General features: G+C 42.0%; 1 protein-coding gene across 1 annotated transcript in view; it reads left to right on the forward strand.

Moving 5' to 3' along the window:
- Positions 1–283: 283 nt before the first annotated feature.
- PTPN1 (protein tyrosine phosphatase non-receptor type 1) overlaps positions 284–23338 on the forward strand; it is a 70140-nt gene continuing 47085 nt past the window's right edge. Inside the window, exon 1 of the mRNA XM_080684016.1 lies at positions 284–539. Within this exon, the coding sequence (XP_080540142.1) occupies positions 477–539 (63 nt within the window). The 5' untranslated portion in view covers positions 284–476. The remainder of the gene's footprint in view (positions 540–23338) is intronic.

The raw sequence follows: 23338 nt of genomic DNA on the forward strand, positions 1-23338 counted from the left end.
TACATGACTATTTCAAGGCCATCCTGTGACTCAACGGGCCTCCTAGAGGTTTGATCTCACTATCCCAGGAGGCCTGGCAAACCCAACCGTCTTGCGTCGGGCTCCCGGGGTCGCCTAGGCAACGAGCGGGCGCCCCGCCCAAGCTCGGAGTTCCGGAGGAGAGGAGGGAGCGAGCACTGCGAGAGGTCTCGCGGGGCTGAGGCAGCTTCCCCGAGCCCACCCCCTGACTCCACCCCGCGGAAGTGTTGGCTGACCTGTCCGACCACTGATTGGTCTTCACTCTGGGGGCGGAGTCCACAGCAGCGCGGTGCGTACTTCCGGCTGCCGGGTTGACATGAAGAAGCAGCGGCTAGGGCGGCGGTAGCGGTGGGAGCCGAGGCTTGCAGCGGGACTCCCGGCGGAGTGCGCGACGCGGCCTAGAGCGGCAGACCGCGCGGTAGGCCGAGGAGGAGGCGCAGCAGCCGCCCTGGCCCGTCATGGAAATGGAAAAGGAGTTCGAGCAGATCGACAAGGCCGGGAGTTGGGCGGCCATTTACCAGGTGCGGGAGCAACCCGGAGCGCGGCAGGCCCTTCGCTTAGGCCGCGTGAACCTTCCTCTCAGAACCCCGAGTCCCGTGCTTCCTCTGGGTCTCGACCTGTGCGTCGGCCCTGCTGCTTGAGGATTCAGTCCGACGGCGGCAGAGGCCGGCCCCCTCTCTCTTTGTCCCTCGGGTGGGCCTTCGTCGCTCCCGGACCTCGCAATTCCCTTTGATCCCCCACTTACCTCGCATCCTCCAGCCCGGTGACCTCTCCAGCCCGGGGGCCGCGGGTCTCTGCTTTCCGCGCGCATCCCTCGCACCCCGACCCCGCCCCCCTTCCTATCCACTCTTTGTCCCCTGGGGTTGGTAGAACGCCCCCACCACTTCCTTTTCTAGACGGGACCACCTCAGACTCTCTTCCTTTGTCTCCCTGGGAGAAAGGGTTCCTCCCCCTCCCTCCTTCACATTTCCTTTCCCCTAGTCTCCGTGTGCTTCGGGAGTCCCAAGGATGACAGTCCCCTTCCCCCTTCCTGTTCATTCATTTAATGGATATGGATTGGCGTGCCTGTTCGTGCTAGGCACCGCTTAGGCGTTGGAGGTAGTGTTTACTGGATAAGACAAGACCTTATCCCTCGTGGAGCTTTGAGTCAAGTAGGACAGTCAAACACATAAGCAAATAATTTCAGATAGTGACAGGTGCTGTGAAGAACACAAAACGTAAGGGAAGGTGGGCTGCATCAGAGAAGGGGGTCAGGGCAGGTCTAGCAGACACTGGCTCTGTGAGCTGAAAGAGGAGCAGCAGCAAGCCAGGCAGGTATCGGGCTAAAGATCCTTCCAGCCGGGAGGCCCGAGGTACCCACTTCACTGGGGCCAAAATACTGTTACCCTTTCAGACAGGGACCATGGAAAGTTAACATTTGTACTGAAATCGCATCTTTCCCCGATGAGCATCTTATCCTTTGGTCGTGGCTGAGATGATTGGGTCTTCCAAGTCCTCGTTTACTTGTGGGCTATGGTGGTGCATACAAGTTAGGAAGGCAGGGTTTCTGACATATCTCTAAAACATCAGATTAAAAACACGAAGCGGTCTGCCTTCACCAGCAGCTAACCCTCTCAAGAAAAATATGTGCTCCTGATTAAATGTCATTGCGGGGGTTGTGAGGATTAACCAAAACCACACTCCATATTTTAAATAAACGATGTACAGAATAGAGAGATGTTGTTACTTGTGTAAATGGAGAAGGCAGTTTATTCTGTTTCCAGCTTATAGGCTCAAAAGGCAAATTGTGAGCTCTATCAGCTGGTAGTATTAAAATCTATTTTGAGCTCCACTTAAAAAGGAAAGAAAGCTTTAAGCAATTCTTGGGTATGCTTGACTAACAAAAGCCTTTTTTTGGCATGCTTGGTTTCATGTAGATTTGCATCAAGCTTATTTGACAGGATTACTTTTACTTAGACTATAAAGTATATTAGTTATTGATAAATATATACAGTTTGTATCCATTGTCTAGTCTCTCTGAAGTAATTGAGTGAATTTCACTAGCGACTTTGAGAATGTGTAGACATGCTGTCTGCGTCAGATTTAATGCAGTGGAATCTAAAGTGGTTCTTAATGAAAAAATTGTTCCTCTGAAGTGTTGGATATTATGATACACCCCGTCACAAGTGGGGGTGGCCTCCACGAAGCATTGGGGGAAATCTGTTATACTGAAACAACAAATTAATATTCTAAAAACTCATATTCTAAAAGAAATTGGTTTCTTACTGTTTTAGGCCAGAGCTTGGAGCATGTTCGTCTTTAACTTCCCTCCTTGTTCTTAAGTTTCTCTATTGTATTTGAACTCCAAGACTTAGTCAATATTTGCAGTATGTCCAGATTCCCTTAATGGATTGCCACGTTCCTAGAGGTGGTTTCTTTTGACATTAGAGAGTTGTCCATTATGGGCTTTCTCACCTCTACTGTACAGGTATTTTTGTTTTCTAACACTGAAATCAGAAGCTCTTCTCCTTTTAGAGGTGTAAAGTGGCTCTTTATTGGGCAATGTGGCATTTTTAAAAACATAGAGTTCAGATGACCTTGAGTTGAAAGTGGCACATATCCCAAAGTGTGTCAATTTATCGAAACCATTATTTCTCAGGAATTCAAAGAAATGTGTTTCAGGTTGGAAGTTAAAAAAAAATTAACAATTTATAGCATGTCACGATGAGGACAGCCTTGTACAAAGTCATTTTAAGCTTGCTTAGTCTATTGTGATTAGAAAAATATAATTTCTGCTTAAAATTTTGTAAACAAGGCAGTGCAGTTATTTCTTATGACACTTCTTTTCTAACTAGAACAAAAAGATGCAGAAACTTGGCAACAATTGGGCAATGAACAAAGGGTAAAGTAGACTTGAATGCTGAGGAATGTGGTAGTTTAGAAAACAAAAGTATCAGGCAAAGATTCTATGTAAGCTTAATCTGATAAAGTGAGCATAACTGTGTTTTTAATTGTTAGCCTAATAAATAGCATAGGTACTAGTGAGCATTTAGGTTTATTAAAAAGTCAGCTTTGATAACACATGTAGATGGTTTAAAAATTGTTCTCTATCATTTAAATGATTGCGTGTCTGGTTTGAAAAGTGGAAGTAATACTAGTGAGCTTAGAGTTTGAGTTGGTCTGGCTGTCTAAGAGGAGACAGAACACAGATGGGAAAAGGGATTAGTTTTTGGAGCTTGAATGAAGAGAAAACAGAACTTGAATTAATAAAAATAGCTGATAAGCTGCCCTCCATCTGTAGTTTAAGGTTGGGGTCAGGTGTTTTGCTCTTTCATCTCTAAATTCTTTGATTCTCTGACACTGTTCATTACCTTTAAATGTGAATGATTTGATTGTTTCACATCAAGGAGGTTGCAACCATAGCTTGTGACTTGAAGACAAGATTTATTCCATGTTAGAGGCAGGCTTTGTAAAATGGGCCACTTTTCCAAATGACTTGTTTTTATAGCTGCTTTCTTTATGAAATATGATCTAATGCATATCTAGGTTAAAACCATGTTATTACAATAGTTAACTAAAATTCTTCACTGCTATATTCAGTATGTTTTTATAATCCAAGAAGATGAATATTAAAATTTCCTAATAATGTTTATTTAAATACCATTCTCTTCAGAGAAAGACTGTTTTGTGAAGAGGAGACAGATCTATACACTATGACTCACTTCACTTAAAAAAAAAAAAGACAAACGGAAATGACATGGAGAGATTGGGAAGTTCTAGTCATCTTGAGTGACCCATTAGATCTAAATGTGCTTGTTTAGCCCTGGTTTTAGTGAACTAAATTTAGGTGTCTGTTCTCCACTTTGGAAATGGTGTAAAGACCTTTGTAATTGTAGGGGCTTATATTAAATTAACTGGGAACACAAGGAGAAATAGTGGAGGGAACTTTCTGCTATCCTTATTTGTTTGACATCACTGGCATATTTATAGGAATACTTTGGTACTTTTGGAAGTACATAAACAGGTCAGCTGGGTGATGATGGTAATGCAAATGATCTCCAGTTGCCAATTATCTGCATTTTAGCATGAATAGCTCCCCCAAACCTCTAAAAATACCTGGTATTGATTAATGTGTTGAATGTACTAGTATACTGAATTTCATGATAGAAATGAATATGAAATTTCCTGTAGGGAGTTTTTTAGAGTATAAACTGTTAGAATAATGACTGTGCCTTTTCTTTTTCTTTCTTTCCCTTTTTTCCTTTTTTTTTTTTTTGGTATTGTCTGTTTTCTGATCTCTTAGGGTGCAGAAATTTTGTCCTATGATGTGCTTTTAATTGCAGGTACTTTTTCTTAAGCCTACCTGAACCCATATGTATTTTGCGCACACTGGCATTCCTCCCTGCAGTGTTTGTGTTCATTCGTTCATGGTAACCAACTAATACTGACAGATAGGCTGGGCATGTTTCTTGCTACTGCCTGTGTTCCGGAAAATGGGAAGTCTAGCTGGGTTATTGTTTCCAAGACAGCATAGTTTGGTATCAGGCACTCAGTGTGTTTTGAGTATCCAGTGAGTGCTGGGGATTTGGACTAGTTTTTTATTCCCCCTACGACATTTTGTTGATTGGTCACCATAGCATTCTTTCTACCACCCCAGTAGTCTAGGTTCTTAAATCTATAATCATAAAAGCATAATATGCAAATTGACCGAACAGCCGAACAGCGGAACGACCATCTGGACGCCCTTCTGGATGACCTTCTGGACAAAGCCGGGGCTGCGTGGGCCTACTCTTGCATGAATTTCATGCATCGGACCTCTAGTTTTGCCTATAATACTATAGTTGTTTGTAGTTTCACACTAGAAACAAGTGAGACCAGTTACATATTATTATGGTCCCTCTAAGTTTCTCCACGTCTCCTCCTACCCCGCCATGTATATTCTTCACATTATCACTGGTAATTGTGTTAAAAACAGACCTGAGTCACTCCTCTGTTTAACTACTTCTAGTGCTTTCATAATACCTGTAAGGTCCATTCTCCTTAGCATGGCAGCCAGGCTCCAGCCATCCCTTCCCATGTATCTCTATTCTAGCTACACTAGAACGTATAGTGTTCTTCAAACTCATCCTTCTCTTTCACTCCTCTATATTTTGGCTCAACACTTTGTGTTGCCTGCCTTTCCCACTCAAATGTGTGCCTCCTCACACTAGATAGATCTTTGTTGTCTCACCTGTGTGTTTCCATACAACTTCATACTTACCTCTTCTGAAGCCTTGCTCTCATGGGAGCTGTTTCTTTAGATCCAGCTCTGTCTCCTCCAGAGTCCAAGCTTCCTGAGGCCAGCTAGTCCATCTTTTCACTCATCTTGGTGTCCTCTGCACCTGGACAAAGTAAGTGCCTAACAAATGCTGAATTGAATTGCTTCTCAGCCCCTTGCCAGGCCCTGACAATATAAAGACAAGCAATACCTGGTTCCCAACTCCCATTCTAGAGAGGAGGATGATAGTAGAGTTCACTCTTGGAGAAAATCATCACATTGTGAGCCATGGCCTGATGAGGCAATTTAGTATTGCCCACTTGGTCACTTGGAAGAAAGGCTTGAATTCATACCCAGTAGAAGTTGGTACCACCAGTTTGTCTCACAGGAACTTTAAATTAACAACCAATTTATACTTGGTCTGAGGCAAACTTAATAGGAAGTTTGCAGGTGATACATCTGTCTCTCTAAGAATTGTTGAATTACTTTATCCTCATCACTTTTGACTTGTTTTCACATGCCTTCTAGAAGGGCTTTGCATGTAGTTGGTTTGTAAATGGTTTTTGATTGTGGGCTATAAAATATGGTTCTCTGTAAAGTAACAACCCTACAAAGTCTGCTTTTTTTTCCAAAGTATAAACGGTAAAGGTTAATATTTTTGGCCTTTGATCAAACTACCTTCAGGCCAAGAGAATAATTTAATCTTTTGCTTTTTCTCTAGTCTTAGCTCTAAAACTAAAAGTGCTGAGTGGGTCCTTTCCTTTCTTTAGGCTTTAGTCCCTTCCTTTTTAAAAGTTATCATGGACTAGTTGATCACCAAGTTCACTTCAAGTAATAAAAAATCTTTAATGTGCTCACAAAGAAAATTTAGTGTTCCTGAAGTAATCCTTGTAAAACATTGTAGTGGGTACTCAGTTTTGTAAGGTGGGTGGGTGTCAGTGGGTACAGTTAAGCTCAAAAATTTATAGGAATTTTATGAGTCTAGCTAAGGACTCAAGAATTGACTATTTTTCCCCCAAGAGGTATTAAATTAAACATTCTTAATAAGTAGGGTTCATTTGATTTAGTAATGTGGGAAAATGAGTAGCCCTGACACATGAGTTATTTTTTCTCTTAAGTAGCAATTGGGTGGTTTTTCCTGTAAAAGATAGAGGAACTGATTCTTGAGAATTTACGAAAGATTCAACCCAAGCTAGGTACATGAAGAGTAGCTGCCCTTTATGTTGTAATTTTTTAAATAAACCAACATCTGGTCTAACTTTATTTGAATAGTGTGATAGTTCACATATCTGCCATGTTTGAGAAGAAAGTACCTAAGTCTCCAGCATTTTAGAAATAATGCTTTACTTTGTGTAGAAGTGGGCTTCCAGCTCCTGCCCTCTCCCTTTTCAAGGCATCTTGACATAATCATGAGTCTCTGACATTTTGTTCATTTTGAATGTCTGAAAACTAGAAACAAGACCAATTCACGTGGAAGATTTGCCCTCCAAAAATAAATAGCCAAAGAAAAGTTAAGTGCTCCCTCCCCTGCCCCCAAATCAGTTGATCTTTGGGATGTGGTACAAGTCACACTGAAAACAAAGTAATATCTACTGATAAATGATTTTTAGCCTCTTTTTTTTTTTAAGTGACATGCTTCAGTTAGCAGTTCTGAATGCTTGTTTCTACCAAGGCAATGAAGTTTTACAGTACATCATGGTGCTTAGACTTGGTGCTTCCAGAAGTTCTTTAGTATGGACTCAAAAAGTAAACATGGCTTATTAGCAAAGTGACGCTTGAGGCCTGCATTTTCTTTGGAGAATATGTGTATTCCCTGCTACTATTAATCTAGTACTATGCCAGGAAATTCTAAATCCTTACTGAGGCTTAACCACTGTTGATGGAAACATTTGGGCCCATGTGTTCTGTGTCCTGGCTGGGCTTCTTTTTTACTGCAGAAGTTTCTTCCCAAAGACTGAGTGAGGCAGGTTTTCTTTACAGATGAACAAGGAAAAGCCTCCTCTGTGTTTGTGGCTTTTGTGGGCGAGCGACACCATTTGCAAGATGAGTATAGCCAAGCTAGGTTTCCAAAAGTGTATTTTAAAAATTTATTAGTTAGTGATTAGAGAAGGAAAACTTTTCCTTATCTCTGTTATGAAACATCCCTCCCCTTTTATTCTTCATGGATCTTATTGATGCTTCTCTTCCTTTTGAAAAATACAATTTAAAAATTGCCATGCTGAGTTCCAGCAAACAGCTTAGCTAGTTTTTATTCTGATGAGTACTGATGAACTTGGAGGATTGTATACTATTGTGAATTACTTACAGGAAAGTGGACATCAAGTAATTGAAAGTTGGAGTTCTCTTAAGAATCTGGGCTTACTTAAAAATGTCTGCAAATGAAATCAATTCTGAATATAACTTAATTCAAGAGAAAAACAGGCAAGCTACATTTAGCATATATGGTGAATTAGCTTTACATTCCCTGATGGTTAAACGTTGATCACTGTTAGATTTATCCCTTTCAAATTTCATGCTTCCTCACTATTCAAATAGGGTTTAGTTTGCTTCTGCAAGGATGAAGGCAAAGGATGCTTTCAAAAATATTTGTGTGGCTCCCTTTTGCACAGAAAGAAGGGGCCTCTGAGAAGATATCCAATGGTCTTTTTGTGGGGGAGGATATTTTGTTGTGTTTTTTGTTGAAATTGTTTTGCTTCATTGTTTTTACCCTGATTTGGGGTGTATTTTAAAAGCATCTTAGAGGTAAGAACATTATTGTTCTCCACCACCTGGACACCACCTCTCTGTTGACAGGGTCTTTAGGATTGTCCTTGGAGGTGGGCTGAAACAGAATGGTGCAAGATCAGGAAGTTGCATTAAGCCACCACCACATTTCTGGAGCAACCCCAGTACACTGATTTAGCCACACATAAGGATCAGCTGGTCCACATCGCTTGACTCTTCCTCGGGAATCCACATCCTGGGATGCGGGTTCCCAAGGAATGGGTGCTTTATGTACTTATCATGGTACCATTTCTAAGTATATTTAAATAGTCCTCATGTCCTACTACAGTTTTCTTGATATACCCTAGGAATATTAGTGTCATTAGCAGTGTTTTATTTCATCTGTTCTTGCCACAAATAACTACCCAGGTCTGCTACTTTCCCTTATTTTTCTACCTGCTAATAAGAATGTTTTTGAGAGTTTGAGTAACAATATTGAAGAATCTACAGTGGCAGCTGGTAGCTTCTGTACTCATCTTTACTTCAGCAATTGTTTCCATCCTTTGGGAGCTTGAATTCCCCCCCCCCCCCCCACCAAACTTATGAAAACATAGTTGTCATGCAGAGAGAATCACTATAAAAGTAGTTGACATTGAATAAACTCATTACCTTTTTTTTTCATGAATGCATATTTGTCAACTAAACTTCCTTTTGCAACTTGTTCCACTACTTGATGACGACAAGCTTTTGTGTTTCCCAACAGACTTGGTTCGTTGGAAGGTGTTGCTTTTGAAAATAGAAAATAAATGACTATAGGAGAAGAAGGCAAGCTTTGGTTTGAAGTAGGAGTCTGGTATGTCCCTCGTGCTCAGTGTGAAACACAGCTGGAGATGGGTGTGGTCCATCATCTAAAATTTCCTATCTTCAGTTTGAGGAGGTGGTTACCATTCTAACCACTGAAGAACTGCATGGTACATGCTGTTTTACTCACAGGGCAAAACTTCGCATTCATGGTTTCCCTTGCACTTGTCTTCAGATAAATAAAATGTCTTTTTTTTTTGGTAGTGTTTACATGCCAGGTCCATTTTAGAAGGAAGAAAGGATACAGTTGAAGTTAAAGGATTAAATTGGCACCACACCTTTAGTTTTGTAAATGCCTTTAGTGTTTGATTTTTTAGGTTGATCATAAGGAAGTGATAAGTATGTTAGGTTATTTGTGGTTTGAGCTAATTTTAGTCTCCTATTCTCAGCTTGCTTTATATCCTTTGATATTAAAACATGCTTTCTAGAAAGATAAATTTTGAATGTAGGACACAATCTGTATTCTCTACTTAGGCTACGTTTCAAAAAATACTTCTCAGTTCTTTGGAAGTTGGACAGTTTGAAAATCATTGACACCTTTGCTTAGTAGCTCTACTTTCCCAGCAAATTATAGATTCTCTCATAGAAGTTTGGAGCTCTTGTTCCAAGCCAGTGGCTAGAAGGGCATAGTTGATATTAGAGGATTTAAAAAAGATCCGACCAACATGAGATGTATCGAAGCAAGGCTTTGATTGTGTAGGAAACCTTCCCTACCTTATCCTCTTAGGTGGTAGAGCCTTTTGCTCCTAAGGTCTGAGGTTTGTGTCTGTCTGCAGTACTGATTATTGGTTTCACACAGAACAGTTTTGTTTCAAAGCTGTAGTCCAAAGCTCCCCCCTGCTACCCTTAACCAACCACCTCAAACATACATGCCTCCAGGGACTTGTGAGGTAATGGAAAAAGAAGACTGGGGCTTCTGAGTCTGCCTTTGACTGTTGTGGGACCTGGAAGGAGTTCCATGCAGGATCTGTAAAATGTGGTGATTGGACCAGACAGCCTTATAGCATGATTTAGATCTAACATTCTGCATCTACATGGTCACATGAGGAGTCAGGAAAATGGGCAATCTTTTTGGAAAAAATTGGGCTTTTCATGTCCCGACAAGCTGGATTTGGATGTTCTGTGATCCTTATTATCTAAAAGTGGGACAGAACTTTGAAATTTCATATTAACTCAAATTAAAACTTTAAAATATCCATTATTATGTTCTTAAGAAATAATAAAACACTGTGAAGGCATAAATCAGATTATTTTATAAAATTACCAAATGCCACACTGATGAATGCAGTTCCCTTTGAAATTTTTCTCATGTCTAAAGGGGATTATTGGGTTTTGTAATTGGTTAAAAAAAAAACAAACCACTCATGCAAAGGAGAAATGCACAGTCTGATCTATGTTCTATCCTCATTCATAATAAAACTCAATAATAGCTAACATTTATTGAATTCTGTTATGTGCCCTAGGCATTGTGCAAAGTGCTTTGCATGCAGTACATTTATTATACACCATAAATTGGTCTTTAATAGCAGGAAATGTTTTAGGAGGACAATTAGGTGTCAGAGCTTGGATGATCTTCGCTTGAGGTCTTCCGTGTCCTGAAGCCAGCTTTTCATGCTCACCCTGATACACAACTGCACAGAGAGAAGAGGAATTGTGCAAAGACTCCCTGATTTTTAATACAAAGGAAGGGATAATTTGTAGATTTTGACCTTTGCCCAGGTTTCTGATCTCTTACCTACATATCACAAATTGGCCACCCACAGTCATATTTGGCTTGGTTCACATAGTGTTTTAACAAAAAGAGGAATTTAAGTTTTGGTCATTGTTTATAAATCAGGAGAAATAGCACAAAAATCTGGACTTCTTGCTCCTCTTGAAAAACCTGAAAGCCACATTGTCTTGGCCCCTCTTGGCAGTCATCTGCTGAATTGGGGGCATTGCTCCTGCTGGACAGACTCATGTGTGTTTAGTTCACAGTCCATGTGAGTCACATTGTCCTCACTGATGTGTGCTACCCAGCCCTTGGACACACTTGAGTTTGCATCCTCTATTCCATGCTGAGTTTTTTCTTGGAGTTTGGTATTAATGTTAGATTTAAGATAATTTAAGCCCTAGCCGGTTTGGCTCAGTGAATAGAGCGTTGGCCTACGGACTAAAGGGTCCCAAGTTCGATTCCAGTCAAGGGCATATGCCTGGGTTTCGGGCTCAATCCCCAGTTGGGGACTTGCAGGAGGCAGCCGATCAATGATTCTCATCATTGATGTTTCTGAATCTCTGTCCCTCTCCTTTCCTCTCTGAAATAAAAATATGTTTTTTAAGAAGATAATTTTAAAAAACAATGTTTAGCCTTTTAAGTAGTTGATTTACTATCTTTAAATGAAATCAAAGCAAAGGAAGACTATCTAGAGTTAAAGGTTTGGTGGTTAGTATGAAAATGCTTGAGAGAGTGTCCTTGATATTAAATTTCAGGATAAAATTATGGCCTAGATGCTTCTTTCCTTCCTACCCTTCCCTTTTCTCTTTTCATCCTTAGACCCCTTCTGCTATTTTGAGGAAGTTGGAAGCTGCGACCATTTTTTTCCACCATGGGCAGCTGAGTGTGACTGTATTTTTATACCATGTTCAATTATTTCCATGAACAATTTTTTTTTAACTCTCACCTGAGGATATTTTTTCCATTGATTTTTTTTTTTTAGAGAGAGAGAGAGAAACATTGATTTGTTGCCTCCCGCACATGCCCTGACTGGGTCTGGGGATTGAGCCTGCAGCTGAGGTACGTTCCCTTAACTGGGAATCGAACTCATGACCATTAGGTCCATGGGCCAACGCTCTAGCCACTGAGCCAAACTGGCCAAGCTGAACTATTTTTGATGACCAACTTGGAAATTAAATTGAGTGGTCTTTATGGAAATTGGTAAAAAGGAATGACATATGCTTGCACTGAGAAATCTAATTAGTAGTGTTTTTAATGACTTGCTCTATGATTAGGAATGATACTCTTTATTTTCTCTCTCAGCTCATGATTAGATAATTTTTCTACCTTACCTTTTCTGTCAAGGGGTGAAAATAAATGATAGCTATGATAACAATAAAATATATAGGTTACAAAAAACGTGTGTTGTTAAAAGTCTTTATTGCTATTTAGCAATAGAAATGCATATTATGTTGTAGGACATGCTTTTTCTTTGATCCTTCTTGAACATCTATTATTTCATAGATGTTGTATATGACAAATTAGAACAAGCAATAAATAGTTAAGGAAGATTATTGATCATTATAAAACAATTAAGGTGTTTGTTCCAAGTTTTGTACCTTCCTCCAAAAGCTGAATCTCAAAAGGACAAAACCAGCTTGGTGTTTTAGCATTCCTGAATCATGTGGCATGATGGTATAGCCACTTTATATTTTTTTGTATATATGAAATTAAAATCAGTAACTGAAGACCAACTTCTCCATGAAACGAAGCTTTTCATCTATCCTTCGTTTTCTCTTCTATCCTAGAATTACAAGCTCCTTGCAGGCAGAGTCCATTCAGTTACTCAGCAGATATATGAGCAGCCACTAGGTGCCAGACTCTGTGCTAGATAGTGAGGATAAGTGGTGAACAAGATTTGGTCCTTGTCCTTAAGAATCTTAATACTTAACTAGAGGCCCGGTGCACGAATTCATGCATGGGTGGGGTCTGGCTGGCCTGCCCTGATGGGGGCCCATCAGGAGAGCCGTTGGGGGGAGGGGCTGCAGGCGGTTGGCCCCACCCCCAGTCCGGGTGTTGGGAGCCGATCAGGGGTGGGGCCTGCCAGGGGGAGTGGTGATCGGGGTCTGGATCTGGCTGGTTGGCTGCTGCAGTGCGCATCATAGCCAGCAGTCGTTCTGGTCATTCCGCTTTCTGGTCGCTGGGCTTATATACGTATATATAGATAGTCCAGTCAGCAAACAGGCTGAATAGAGACAATCCCAGTTCAGAGTGTTAAGAGCTCTCATAGCCCTAGGTTCCAGGTATTGCGGGGACACTCAGGAAGAAGTAGCCTATTGAGATTGGGAGTAGGAAAAACAGATGGAGGACCGATTAGGTAAGGATAGTCTAAAAGTAGCATCTAAGTGAAGATTTCAAGGGCAAGTAGGTGGAAGCTCCATATGTTCTCCACATCACTAATCTGGGGCTTGCTTTTTGTCCTTCTCTGTTCATATCAAATGTTCTGTTACTTAAGTTTAAAAACATAGAAACATATTTAATTTTCTTCCTCTTAGGTCTTAATCCTCCTCCTCCCATTCCTTCACCCCCACCCACAAATTCACATTTTCTCTCTCTCTCTCTCTCTCTCTCTCTCTCTCTCTCTCTCTCTCCCTCCCTCCCTCCCTCCCTCCCTTCCCCCCCCCCCCACATACATATATACTAGAGGCCCTGTAAACAAAATTTTGTGCACTGGCAGGGGGGTGTCCCTCAGCCTGGCCTGCATCCATCCTCTCACAGTCTGGGACCCCTCGCTCCTTACCGCCTGTCTGCAGCAGAGGCGGGAGAGGCTCCCACCACCGCTGCGCTCACCAGCCGTGAGACCGGCTTCCGGCTGAGCAGCACTCCCCTTGTGGGAGCGCACTGACCACCAGGGACAGCTCCTGCATTGAGCGTCTGCCCCCTGGTGGTCAGTGCGCATCATAGAGACCTGTCGTTCCATCGTTCAGTCGATTTGCATATTAGGGTTTTATTATATAGGATGGGTGGGCAAAAGTGTTACAGTTTTGAGTACACAAAACATGGAGTTTATTATTGTATTATTTTCTAGATGAACAGCTGTAACCCTACTTTTCCCACCCCCATATATATGTATATTGTTTTCCCTCTCTCTGTTCTTTTCTATTTCCTCTGCCATTACTTCTCACCTTGATTGTGATAATGACCTCTGAACCCTTCTAATAGGCTGACATAGTGAAGGTTACATTGTGGCATTGACCTCACACCACCAAGTAGTGAAGTAATCTGTGTAGGTGTCTTCTCCAGGATGATGTTTGTATTCTGTTAAGTTGTATACCCCTAAAGCACCAACAAAGGTATGTTGTACTTAGTAGGTAAGTTGTGCAGTATTCGTTACAATGAACTGATAACTTCTGTGTAAGGAGTTTTATTTTTCTTACCCAAGTATATTTGCAGATACTTAGTCTGTTCAAAAAGCAGCAGTATAATATATTTAATATGCAAAGTACCTTATTTTGTGGTGGTTGTTAATCCTCACCTGAGGATATTTTTCCCATTGCTTTTCAGAGAGAGTGGAAGGGAGGAAAGAAGGGGGGAGGGAGAGAGAGACAGAGAAAGAGAGAGAGGGAAAGCACTGATGTGAGAGAGACACCTTGATTGGTTGCCTCCCGCACACATCCCAACTTGGGACAGGGAACAAATCCTAAACCCAGGAATCGAACCCCCGACTGTTCTGTGCGACTCTTCAGTGGATAGTCTGACCATCCTACCATTGAGCAACACTGGCCAGGGCAGCAAAGTCTCTTAAAAAGAATCTTTAAGTATAAGACTGACTCACTAAGAATAAATTGAAAATATGTAGCTAACCCCCTGATTTGCAGGTGACACTATGAGAATAAAGATCTCATTTTTTCATTGTGAATTTTAAAGGATATTTTTAATGATACTGGCTGGCTTATCCCATTATGTGGTCTGTTTAATAGCATTTCTTCATACACAGATGGCTTTGTTTGAGTGATTCTTTCAAGTTAAGTACCTTGTAAAATAAGTTTACTGACAGCCTACTTTTATTTTTATTTTTTTATTTTTTTAAAATATATTTTATTGATATTTTACAGAGAGGAAGGGAGAGGGATAGAGAGCTAGAAACATCGATGAGAGAGAAACATCGATCAGCTGCCTCCTGCACACCTCCCACCGGGGATGTGCCCGCAACCAAGGTACATGCCCTTGACCTAGAATCGAACCTGGGACCCTTCAGTCTGCAGGCCGACGCTCTATCCACTGAGCCAAACCAGTTAGGGCACTCCTGGTCCTTTTCCCCATCTTCTAGCCATCGGCATACTTGACCAACTCTAGCTCTGGATCAGGCCAGCCACCTGCCTTTCTCGCCCTGGGGCCAGGCCTCTAAGTGCTGCTGGAGAAAATCTACCACTTTGTAGATTGAGCCACTAGAAATCCAGTCTCTAACCTCATATCTTTTTCCCTCAGTTCTGGCCATCATATCATCCATCCTTTCTGCCTCATTTCTCTCACAAGGAAAAAGGAGCCATTGCTCCTGGCTAAGGCAAACCTTATATCTGTGCTCTTAACACCTTCCCAGCTCACCTCCTCAAGGCATCAAGTCACAGTTTAGAGACTCTTTTATGTATCCTTAGCCCTCTCTGTATGTTGCCAATTTACTTGGACCATTTAAGTATTCTCAGGCTTCCTCCACCTGCAACTCTCCCTGAAGCCACTGCTGTATCCTTTCCTTCTCTAGTTGAAATGTTTAAAATAAATAGGTCACTGTGTTCATTGGTCACCTCCCTGTCATTCCTCACCTAAGGAAGTTAGTTAGGCTCCACCCGATCAAGTCACTAAAATAATCTCTTGACTGATGACTATTAGCTTCCTTGTTGCTTATCCACTGGATATTTTGCATCCTTATCATAGCACCTTTTAACATGGTTGACCTCTGCTTCTTAAATGTTCTTTAATCCCAGTTTCCATAACTCTCTTTTTTTCCCCTTTTCTTTTATATATTCTCTTTCGCTATCTAGTCCTAAATCTCACTTTACTGGGGGATCTCCTCAAGGGTCTCCCCACACTGCTCTTTTCCTCTGACTGTTCTTCCTCAGCTGACTTATTTATTCACCCAGAAAGTAGTAGTGGCCCTTGAATTCAGAGCGTGTACATACACATTCCTGCACTCTGGTACAGCTTTCAGAAGTGCTTTTAGCCTGGTTGGTATGGCTCAGTGGTTGAGCATTGACCCATGAACCAGGAGGTCACCATTCCATTACCAGCCAGTGCACATGCCCAGATTGTGGGCTCGATCCCCAATAGGGGACGTGCAGGAGCAGCCGATAGATGTTTCTTTCTCATCAGTGTTTCTATCTCTCCCTTCCCTTCCTTTCTCTCTAAAATCATAAAAACATTTTTTTTTAAAGAGGCCCTTTTAGTTCCTGAAATGGCAGTGCTCTCTGTCTCTTGCAGAGCCTTTGCATATGCCTTTCCTCTGCCTGGAACAGTTTATCTTGCTAATTTTCATTCCTCTCCTAGGCACATCTTAGGCAACCTTTTTGAGAATAATTTCTCTGATGTCCCCTTTTCCCAGGTTCAAGGTAGCTGCCTAGAATCTTCTTGATCCTCTGGTGGCTCCTGTACTTCCCCCTTTTCTAGCACTTTGTGTGATTATACTGTAATTAAATCCATTGTTCTCTAATAACCTGTTTACTTACCTGTTGCCAAGTAACCATCAAGTTTTAGAAGGGGCAAGACTGCTTTCATTTCAGTCATTTGTATCTCTTAGTACCCAGTATAAGTGCCTAGCATATAGAAAGGACCTAATATTTCTTCTTTTTTTTTTTTAATATATTTTATTGATTTTTTACAGAGAGAAAGAGAGAGAGAGAGTTAGAAACATCGATGAGAGAGAGACATCTATCAGCTGCTTCCTGCACGCCCCCTACTGGGGATGTGCCCGCAACCCAGGTACATGCCCCTGACTGGAATCAAACCTGGGACCCTTCAGTCCGCAGGCCGACGCTCTATCCACTGAGCCAAGCCGGTCAGGGCGGACCTAATATTTCTTATATGAAGAGAGGAGCTATATACTATTTAGAAGGTTCATGAATTGGAAACTGATGATTGGGTTTATGTATTGCGTGAACCATGTGATACTGACTGACCATCAATTTAGCACACACTTTGTTTTCTCATTTGTCCTTTGTATTAATTTTTTCCATGTGGTATACCTTCCCAGTGAGATTAGAAGCCCCTTCTGAGCAAGAACTGTGTGTGATTTTTGGTGTCTCCCTCAGGAAGCCTTGTATGTAGTCGGACTTTATTTCAGGAGCCTAATCCCAGATATATATGATGGAACTAAGTGTCATCTATAATCCATCCTTGTCTTCCCCAGCTGGTCCTGTCTCTGTGCCATGCACAGACCATGCCACTCTGGAGAGGCAATTTCCCTGTGGTTTCCTAACTCTTGTGTTCCAGTGTACTGGCCAAGTATGAGAGAGTCAGAGGTATGAGAGTATTTTTTGTTCAAACTTCATAGGTTTGGTAGTTAGGACTGACCAATGCTAACAGGAAATAGAGGCATTTATTTAAAGCCAGAGAGTTGTCAACTTGCAGGAAGCAAAAGCTCTTGTTAGCATATGATTTTGTGGTTGGTTTGGTGGTACTCTCTGAAAGTGAAGAACCAGACAAGAATAGGAGGAGCATGTTTGGGCTCTAAAGTTAGTCCTTTTTCCTAATTTGTCTTTAGAGTTTCATTTGTTTGTAATTTCCTGAGATTTTGAAAAAAGTTGCCAAAAATCTCACAGGAAAAAAAAAATCTAGCCAGGTGAAGCATTTGCATCTGAAACGAAATTTTTGTTTTTAACCTTTTTCCTTAACATATTATCCTTGATGCAGCCCTGAAGATTATTCAATTATTTGTGAATTTCAACTTTTCCCTCATCTTCTGGATCTTATGAAATTAGTGCTTTTTGAATGGAGAAGAGGAGGAGAAGAAAAAAATAAATGTAAAAGCCTTGGCAAGTTTGGCCTTATATCTTGGAGTGGAATGACATGTCTAGTCTGGTGAAGAAGGGATATTTAGGGTTGGTTTGGCTTCTTATTCTATTTGATTTTTCTATTTAGGTTTGTCTTTTAAACTGGAGTTTTTATGTGAATGTAACTGAATTTAGAATAAAAGTACTTAGCTTCACAATTTGCAGAGCACTTTTCTGTTACTTTTAGGACAAATCATTGTGATAAATGACTTGGGACAAAGGTTGTTTTTCAAAAGAACTGAGACCCAGAATGATGAAGTGGTCCCAGGACAGACCTGCTACCGGAAGGGAATCCTTTTCTTCCTGGTCCAGTGTACTTTCCTCCAGATGTGCTGCTTTCCTGACGTCCTGGGATCGCCTTTCATCAGGGTAACTGAGTTTAAGTGGAATAGACACTTTATGTCAGAGCAATGGTTCTGAATCCTCAGTGTTACTTATATCATCTATATATATAAAAAGCTAGTGACCCTAATGGCCGTAACGACTGGTTGCTATGACGCCCACTGTGGCCAGCCAACTGTCAGATCAGCAGATTGGGCTGGCCACCCAACCTCTTAGCCCCTCCTCCCTCCCCCCTCTCGGCCTGCCCCTGATCGGACTCTTCCTACCCCACTCAAGAGCTGGCTGCTGGCCAAACGCCCCCTCTCTCCTCACCCCCCCCACCCCGCCAGCTCTGCCCCTTATCAGCCCGCCCCACCATGATAGGCCTGCAGCCACCTCCTCCCCCCAGCTGCCTGCCCCTGATCACACCCCCACCCCAATAGGATGTGGGGCTGGGTGGCCAACCACCTGTAGCCCCTCCCCTTGGCCGTCCTACCCCTGATAGCACTCCCCACCCCAATAGTGGGCGGGGCTTGCCAGCCAATCTGCAGCCCCTCCTCTCAGCTGGCCACGCCCCCAATGGGCCCCCACCACCCTGATCGACCCACAGCCCCTCCCCCCACCTGGCCCACCCAGATCAGCCCCCCCACCCAATCAGGCAGGGCCAGTCGGCCAACCACCCATGGCCCCTCCCCCAGGCCGCTGGCCCCCAATTGGCACCTCCCAACCCATTCAGGGGTGGGGCCAGCTGGCCCACTGCCCACAGCCCCTCTCCATGGCCAGCCCCCCCAATCAGCCCCTCAGCCCCAATTGGGGGCGGGGCCCACCGACCAATTGCCTGTGGCCCCTTCCCCCAGGCAGCCCAGCCCTGATCAGGCCAATCAGAGGTGGGCGGGCCGGCCAACCTCCCACCATCTCCTCCTCCTGACAGGCCCAGCCCCGATACTCCCCAGTTGGGGCTGGGCTAGCCGGACCCCACCCGTGCATGAATTCGTGCACTGGGCCTCTAAACAAAAATGCCTTTTAACAAGATTGAAGGCCAGAGGTAGAGCAGTTGAGAACAAAGTAGAAATAAAGCTTGAAAGACAGGGTTGTCGGCCAGAGTCTTAGAAAAGACATTGAAGACTGTGCGGGAAGCCATAAACATTTGTATTCCAGTGTGTTGGGTTCAGACATACGTGTTGTAGTCTGTTACTGAGCTCTCACCCACAATCATACTCTAGTCTTGTTTTTCCCCTTCCTTGCTTTCTCTCCTTACCACGCTCTCCCCCCATGGCTTCCACAACCACCACTAGCAATTACCCACATGCTGGATCTTGGGGCTACTTCCCTATAAGGACACGGGGCATGTGGTGTTGGCTATAGACATGGTAACCAAACTCTGTGGGTTCCCTCCCTGTATACCTCATGACATTTGACAGACTGCAAGCTAGCAGTAAACTGCTTCTTCTGCTGTCTAATCTATCTGTAGTTCCTTTCTATCTATATTTAATGGTACATCTATCTTCCAATGCCAGTGAAGAGGATGGATGATAGAACCATATGCTTAAGCAAGTTGAGAGGGATGTTAATAACAGCTGAAAAAGTAACTACAATATCCTGTAAAATTGAAATGGTCAGTTTGTGGCAAAATTTTTGTGTTTGTGAGTTTTGTTTATTTAATATCCCCATATAGTTCTTTTAAACCCATGGGCTTTGGGTAAAAGCCATGATTAGTCTTAGGTGTCATGGAGTGCCTGGTTTGTGACGCTCTAAGATTATTATTATTTAAGAGTGTCTCCTTAAATCTTATTTGGGTCAGTTCACAGGAACAGTGGTGAGATGAACTTTTCTGAGTGGCATGGAGTCAAAATGGTAACCAAGCATGAGAGTTCAGACCATCCCTAGTACACAAATGTGTCTCCTTCAGAAGTTTGAAAGTTGGTTTATCTGAGACGCTGAACATATTTTTCTAGTTAAGTTCCAAGCTCACCTGTAGACATACTTAATATGCAGTATACCTGTAGTATTCCTATTAAGGTAATAGGAAATTTCCCCATAGAATTACTATAGATGATAATGATTACTACATATAATACTTAACATTACATATAGTGGTGACTTTATGAATTCTGGGTTCCATGTGGGGGGTTTGACTCCCATGGATTGTGGAGGGAGGATGGATTCCAGGATGCTGGGGGTAGATCAGAGCCGTGAGGAATACGATTAGGCTGGAGTTTCTGGGGCTGGAGAGCATTGACAGTTAGCTCCCAGGGACACTTCTTGGGCCTGGCTCTTTCTTCATTACCGTCTTTTGTTTTTTCCTTGGTTACCTTTTGTTTTTTCTTTTTGCCAGCATTTTTGCCTCTTGTCTACAACTGAAGATCCTATCAGTCTCCTGTTTTTGAACTAAATATATAGTCTTTTAGAGGTTTTCTAAATTAAGTGTTGTGACAGAGTTAGTTACCACATGTTAATTTTGCAGTGAGAAAATACAGAATTCCAGGTGACTAATTTTTTAAAACTGTGCATATATTTCAGTTGTATTCTCCTTTATTGTGTATCACATTGCAGAAAATAACAGCTTTTATGATTAACATCGCCTTCCTTGGTGATATTTCTTATTTAAGGTTAGTTTCCAGACCTTTTCATGACAGTACATGAAATCATATGGTGTGCTTCCTTCCTATTTAAACCCTCTTAAACTGTTCACTGCAGTATTTCTTCTGCCAAGAGACTGGATAAACCTGTGAGTTGGTCATCTCTGTGGTTTCTTATGGCTCAATTCATGCTTCACATGGTAAAAAAGCTTGGCATTGTAAGTTAGTCATAACACACTCTGAATGGCCCTGCAGGGCTTGGCTGTGGCAGCTCTGTGAAAAAAATTATTTGTCTCTGGGACTTTTCTCTCTCATAAATATCCCATCCCTCTCCTTGAACCCCCAGGTCCTCAACCAAACACTGCCGAGATGCTGGGGCATTGGGCTGTTAGTTGATGAAGGTAGCAGGTCTAGAGCAGTGGTTGGCAAACTGTGGCTCACGAGCCACATGCAGCTCTTTGGCCCCTTGAGTGTGGCTCTTCCACAAAATACCACGGCCTGGGTGAGTCTGTTTTGAAGAAGTGGCGTTAGAAGAAGTTTAAGTTTTAAAAATTTGGCTCTCAAAAGAAATTTCAATCGTTGTACTGTTGATATTTGGCTCTGTTGACTAATGAGTTTGCCGACCACTGGTCTAGAGTATTTCCTTGCTTGTGCTTTTAAACCAGCTTGTGAAGAGCTGCAGAGCTGGAGGCTCCCTACTTGTTCATACACAGTTTTTGTCCCTGGTTTGACAGTTGCTCTTTCACTTCTCAGCAGAAAGGAGCACCCACGTACACCCATGCACACCCACGACCACCCAGAAAGGAAGGTTTGATATACCACTTCTGAAGGGTTCATTCTGGCATCATTGTAACCAAGAAGATGAGTCAGGTGGGGCTGAAGGTAAAACTTGGCTGTGTCCCAGAACTATAGATTGTTCCACAAGTGCATTCTGGCATAGTATGATGGAAGTTTCTGGCATTTTTTTCCTTAATAATTATGGGCACAGAAGGTCAGGGTGTTGCCTTGCCATAGAAGCTGTCATATAAAACAGCACTTTCTGTTTTTATTTTATTTTTTAAATTATTTTTTGTTAGAATTTTTATTTGTATAATTTAAACAAGATTTCAAAAGAGAGTTTGTAAATGGCAATTCTGAACAGTTTTCAGACTCTTAATATTTCTTTTTTTTTTTTTACTTTATTTTTACTGTTGTACTTTCTGCTTTTAGCAAATTTTACTCAAATGACACTTTAGATTGTTTCTCTAATTTACTGGCAGCTCTTCTGAAAAATATTTTTGCCAGGAAATCACTCAAACACTTAAGTCATTTTTAACCTCTACAAATATGCTACATTTAAAAAAAAAAGTCAGAAGTGGGTTACTCATAAAATTTTATATATTTCCTAATACATTCTTTTTAAATAAAAATAAGTTTTTACAGACTTTCTCATGCTTTTATTTAGAGGATGTTTTTTGTAATGTAGAGCACTGCTTCATCTTGTCCTGTGAGCTTGATTTTTTAAAACACTAAGCATTTATTTTTGTATTTAGAAATAGATTGAATAATTATAAAATCAGTGGACACTTAATGTTTACAAAGTTATATATGTCTGTTCTTAGTTGCACTAACTCATAACCTAAAGTAACCTTCAACTCTTTAATTTACTCTTACATATGATTGATTGCCGAGTCCCCCAACTTTATACTTGAAACAAAAATCTGAACCTCCTTCTTTTTTTACCCTTTTCCCTTTGTTCTTTTTTTTTTTTTTTAATATATTTTATTGATTTTTTACAGAGAGGAAGGGAGAGGGATAGAGAGTTAGAAACATCAATGAGAGGGAAACATCGGTCAGCTGCCTCCTGCATACCTCCTACTGGGGATGTGCCTGCAACCAAGGTACATGCCCTTGACTGGAATCGAACCCGGGACCCTTGAGTCCGCAGGCCGACGCTCTATCCACTGAGCCAAACCGGTTTTGGCCCCTTTGTTCTTTTTTATTTTTAATATATTTTTATTGATTTCAGAGAGGGAGAGAGAGAGAGAGAGAAACATCAATGATGAGAGAGAATCATTGATTGGCTGCCTCCTTCACGCCCCCTATTGGGGATTGAGCACGCAACCTGGGCGTGTGCCCCTGACAGGAATCAAACCCGGGACCCTTCAGTCCGCAGGCTGACATTCTATTCACTGAACCAAACCGGCCAGGGCCCTTGTGTTCTTCAGGCCCCCCTCATCTCTGGCCCTTTATAGTCACCTTCAGCCTCTTCATTTCCATCCTGTCTTTAGCTGGTGAAGAAGTGAAGTCACTGTCCTACTTCAGAATTTCAATGGCTTTGCATTGCTAAGAGTATAGCGTCTAGATTCCTTGGCGTCACCTAACACAAGTGCTTAAAAGCAGGTCTGGATAAAGTTGTTCCCTCAACTCTCCAGGCCCAGCTGCCCCAGCCAGCCTGCCCTAAACTCCCACACCTTCATCACATACTCCAGTCTAGGTCCATATTGATGCTATATCCTGCGGAGCCACCACCATTCACCGTCCTTTCAGCTCACAGTCCCTGCCTCAGTGAAGCACATGCCTCTTCACACTGAGCCAACATATCTATTAAATTTCTTTGTTTTTGAACTATGGAAATATTAATGTGCTTTCTCTATTGACTCTGTGAACACATTAACTTTTCCCTAACTCACCTGAAGAATCCATCTGCCCAAGGGCAAGAAAATTAGGATTTGGTTACAGAAAGCCACTAGAAAGAACATTTTCATCTTCTGACATGCTATTCTTTTTTAAACACTTAATAGCAGTTTATATAAATTAATATTTTATTCTAATGATTATATATTACTTTCTTCTCAGTTAGAATGTGAACCTCTAGGAATTTGCAATCTTGTCTTTCACATCT

This window comes from Plecotus auritus, assembly GCF_963455305.1.
Source record: "Plecotus auritus genome assembly, chromosome: 8".
Classification (NCBI taxonomy): Eukaryota; Metazoa; Chordata; class Mammalia; order Chiroptera; family Vespertilionidae; genus Plecotus; species Plecotus auritus.